The 3,866-nt window shown below is 40.4% G+C and overlaps 1 protein-coding gene across 5 annotated transcripts in view; it reads left to right on the top strand.

The window, feature by feature from the left end:
- Positions 1-3,866, top strand: part of SFMBT1 (Scm like with four mbt domains 1) — a 157,391-nt gene that overhangs the window by 136,511 nt on the left and 17,014 nt on the right. For all 5 annotated transcript variants that reach the window (XM_003789384.3, XM_023513023.1, XM_023513024.1 and 2 more), the window contains one exon: positions 1,943-2,007. In XM_003789384.3, coding sequence (XP_003789432.1) covers positions 1,943-2,007 — 65 coding nt within the window. The remainder of the gene's footprint in view (positions 1-1,942; positions 2,008-3,866) is intronic.

The raw sequence follows: 3,866 nt of genomic DNA, 5'->3' as shown, positions 1-3,866 counted from the left end.
CCATAATGCCTGGCTATTTTGTTGTTGTTATTGTTGATGTTGTTGCAGTTTGGCTGGGGCCAGGTTTGAACCCGCCACCCTAGGTATATGGGGCCGGTGCCCTACCCACTGAGCCACAGATGCCACCCCACTACCTTCTTATAAGGCTACCAACCCCACTAAACTAGGGCCCTACCTTTATGACCTCATTTAATCTTAATGACCTCCCAAAAGCCCTGTCTCCAAATATAGTTACGTTGAGGGTTATGGGTTCAGCAAGTAAATTTGGGGACAAGGACACAGTTTCACATATAACAAATTCTGTAACTCCCTACTGTATTATTTTCAACTACCTTTATAGCTATGTGGGTAATAAAACTGACAATGTAAGTGGACCGAGCGGTATGGTGGCTCACACCTGAATCCCAGCAGTTTGGGAGGCTGGGGTGGGAAGAGATCCACTTGAGTCTAGGAGTTCAAGATTAGCCTAGGCAACAAAATAAGACCTCAATTCTACAAAAAATAAAAAAGTAACTAGGCCTGGTGGCATGCACCTGTAGCCCTAGTTATTTGGAAGGCTGAGGCAGGAAGATTTCTTGGGCCTGGAATTTTGAAGTTGCAGTGAGCTTTGAGTGATTGTGCCACTATACTCTAGCCTGGGTGACAGAATAACATCTCATCTCTGAAAAAATAAAAAGGTAGAGAAAAAGCCCATAGAATTTTATACTAGGTAGAGGTAAGATAACAATGACAAAAACAAATAATCCAAAAAAAAAATGGCCTTGTGTTTTTTCCCTGACTTAGTTGTCAAAACTGATTCAAAGCTTTAGTCAGGAAATATTCTAAAAAGATGAATTAGCCTTTTATTGGCTTTTTTTTTTTTTTTTTTTAAAGAGAGAGGGTCTTAGCAGTGCCAGTAGAGCATTGGCCACATACACTGAGGCTGGCAGGTTCAAACCTAGCCCTGGGCCAGCTAAAATGACACTGACAATGGCAATAAAAAAAATAGCCGGGTGGTCTGGCGGGGGACCTGTACTCCCAGTTACTTGGGAGGCTGAGGCAAGACAATCACTTAAGCCTAAGAGTTTGAGGTTGTTGTGAGCTGTGATGCCACTGCACTGTACCCAGAGAGACAGCTTGAAACTGTCTCAAAAAAAAAAAAAGAAAGAGAGAGAAGGTCTTATTCTATTGCCCTAGCTAGAATGCAGTGGCATAATTCCTAGCTCACTGCAGTCTCAAGCTACTGGACTAAGATGATCCTTCTGCCTCAGCCTCCGAAGCAGCTGGAACTACAAGTGCACGTCACCATGTCTACCTGTATTAGCATTTTACAGTGATTGCTGCATACAGAGTAAATATCTGTGTTTTTTATAACATAATTTGTCTTTAATTTTGAAACTGATGAATGAAGAAAACAGAGCCTATAAAAGAAATGTTTCTGTTTTGTGACTATTAAAAAATGAATCATTTAATTATTTACAGTTTAAGAATCCCACCAGAAGTTTTGTAATTTCTTGCTCATATGAATGAAAAGAAAATTTGTTTGAACATGCATCACAATGCTGTTTACAGGCTATCCATTGGGTCGTTTGACCCTGTACATAGTTTTAAAAGCAATTGCTGTTTTGGAGTTTGTTTTTTTTTTTTTTAATATGATCAGCCAGATGTGATGGCTCACATCTATAATCCGAGGAATTTTGGAGGCTAAGGCAGAAGGATCACTTTAGTCCAGGAGTCTGATTGTGACTACAGTGAGCTATGATCATGCTACTACACTCCAGACTGGGTGACAGAACAGGTTGTCTCTTTAAAAAGCAATAAAAGTATTATCAAAGGAGTATCTTCTGTTGTAGATTTTGAGGCCTGTTACATTTGCTTTCTTCTTAGATTTGAAGGAAATTAACCCTTAACACTTTACCAATCTTAAGAATTATCTTACTATTTCGCTATGTTCTTGACCCAGAGTACCATCTTCAAGGACCGTGCATGAAGGCCTGAAGAATCAGGAGCTGAACTCCACAGACTCAGGTATAAGTATATGTAATCTTATAGGAAAGAAAATCCTTAGTTTCTTTTAATGGACTATGTCTGGAAATAATTTAAACCATCCCCTTGATTTATAGGGGTATGACTTCATAGAGAGGTCTCTTAATTGTGACTTCTGCCCTTCTCCCCCCACCCCTCTCTTCTCCATTTTCTCCTCATCTCTCGCCCCATTTTCTCTTCTCCTTTTCTCTCCTCCTTGGTGCTGCTCTGCAGCCTCCCTCCCCCTGCCAATAATGACCTTTCGTATAAAAAAAAAAAAAATTGTGACTTCCGAGTTATAACTAAGATGTGTTTAGTTTAATAATCATATCTGGGCTGATATTTCTACCCATTTCTAATAACTGTAGCTATTCTTTACTGATCACCTGGTTAGTGCCAAGGGCTCTGGAGGTTGATATTATCAGCTTGGATATTATCATTCCTGATAAAGAACCTGAACCTTTCTAGGCAGTGTTCTTTTATTTCTTAAGTTAGGTGGGTGAGATGTAGTAGGGTTAAGCTTTTTAAAATCCTCTTATGATACGCATACTTTGTTTATATATTTTATAATTTATATATTAAAATCCCAAAACACTGGAAAAACAAAAGGAATGCCTGAAAAAAGAGACAAAAGATCTTTGCTGGAGATTTAGCCATTTTTTCCCAGGGTTCTCTCTTGAACTGCTCTTAACTTCCCCTGTGCTGGTTGTATAATGCTTAGCCTCTTGGCTGTGTGTATCTGTAGCACAGACTGGGCATTTCAGTGATCTTTATTAGATGCCTAGAAAAGGAAGCAAAGCTCAGAGAGGTCACACAAGAACTAGAGATAAAACTCCTTCTCAAGTTGGAAACCTGCACTTCTATCTCTTCCACATGCTACCTTTTCATTACATCATTTGTCTATAGAGGATTAGAGCTGTGTAACTCTTTGGTGTTTGTTTTTCTTGAAACAAGGTCTCACTGTATTGCCCAGGCTGTTCTCAAACTCCTGGGCTCACATGATCTTCCTGCCTCAGCCTCCTGAGTACCTGGGAGTATAGGCACCCATTTTCTCCTTGTTTTTGATGCATTGCTGGCTATTCTAAGGCCTGCTGAAACTACAGGATTGAGACATTAATATCTCCTACATGACTTCAGCCAAGGCCTCTGGTTTGGGTTTTGTCCTAGGTCAGGTTGCCTGGAAAAGAGAGTCTGAGACTGTAATATTTGAATCTAGGAGTTTCACTGGAGAGCATTTGTGGGAATAGCTCTTGGGAGAATAAAGGAAGCAGGTCTCAGCAGAGAGAGAAGTTGAACCACAATACAGTTGTCACAGAAATTTCTTCTAGTCACATGGGGAACCTTGGAGCTGGTACAGCTACTCAGAGTTGTTCCTAATTCAGGCATGGTGAACACACCTTATTGCCTAGCTATTAGAAATGGGCCTCAACTCCCTTCCTACCTCTCAAGGAGCAAGGTGGCTCTCTCCTTGAGGAGAAAGGGTGGTTCTACTGAGGGTGGTTCCCAGCTCAGGGAAATTCCAGGATATACTTACAACTGAGAGATGTAAGCTGCTAACATTCTCATCATCAGGGACTTGAGTACCTTAATCTCAGAGAGGGGGATCTGGGTGGCAAAGTCAAATGGGAAAGTAGTTATGAACATGCTGACCACTGTGCTAAGACTGTGTTTTTAATTATAGAGAGCCTTATGAACTGTAGGGTCCTGTCAACAGTGGGCAATGTGCATACATTTTCTTTCTTTAATGTTCTATTAGTGGGCAGTATTTATCAGAAGAGCTTCTCTGCTTTATATCAAAATAAAAGTGCTTTAGTGTTTGAATTTTTCACATTCACTAGCTGAAATGTCAACCACTATGAGGG

The sequence above is a fragment of the Otolemur garnettii genome, unplaced genomic scaffold (genome assembly GCF_000181295.1).
Source record: "Otolemur garnettii isolate 467f Iridium unplaced genomic scaffold, OtoGar3 scaffold00032, whole genome shotgun sequence".
Taxonomy (NCBI): Eukaryota; Metazoa; Chordata; class Mammalia; order Primates; family Galagidae; genus Otolemur; species Otolemur garnettii.
The sequence above is the reverse complement of the archived record's forward strand: the minus strand, read 5'-3'. Positions and strand labels throughout refer to the sequence as shown.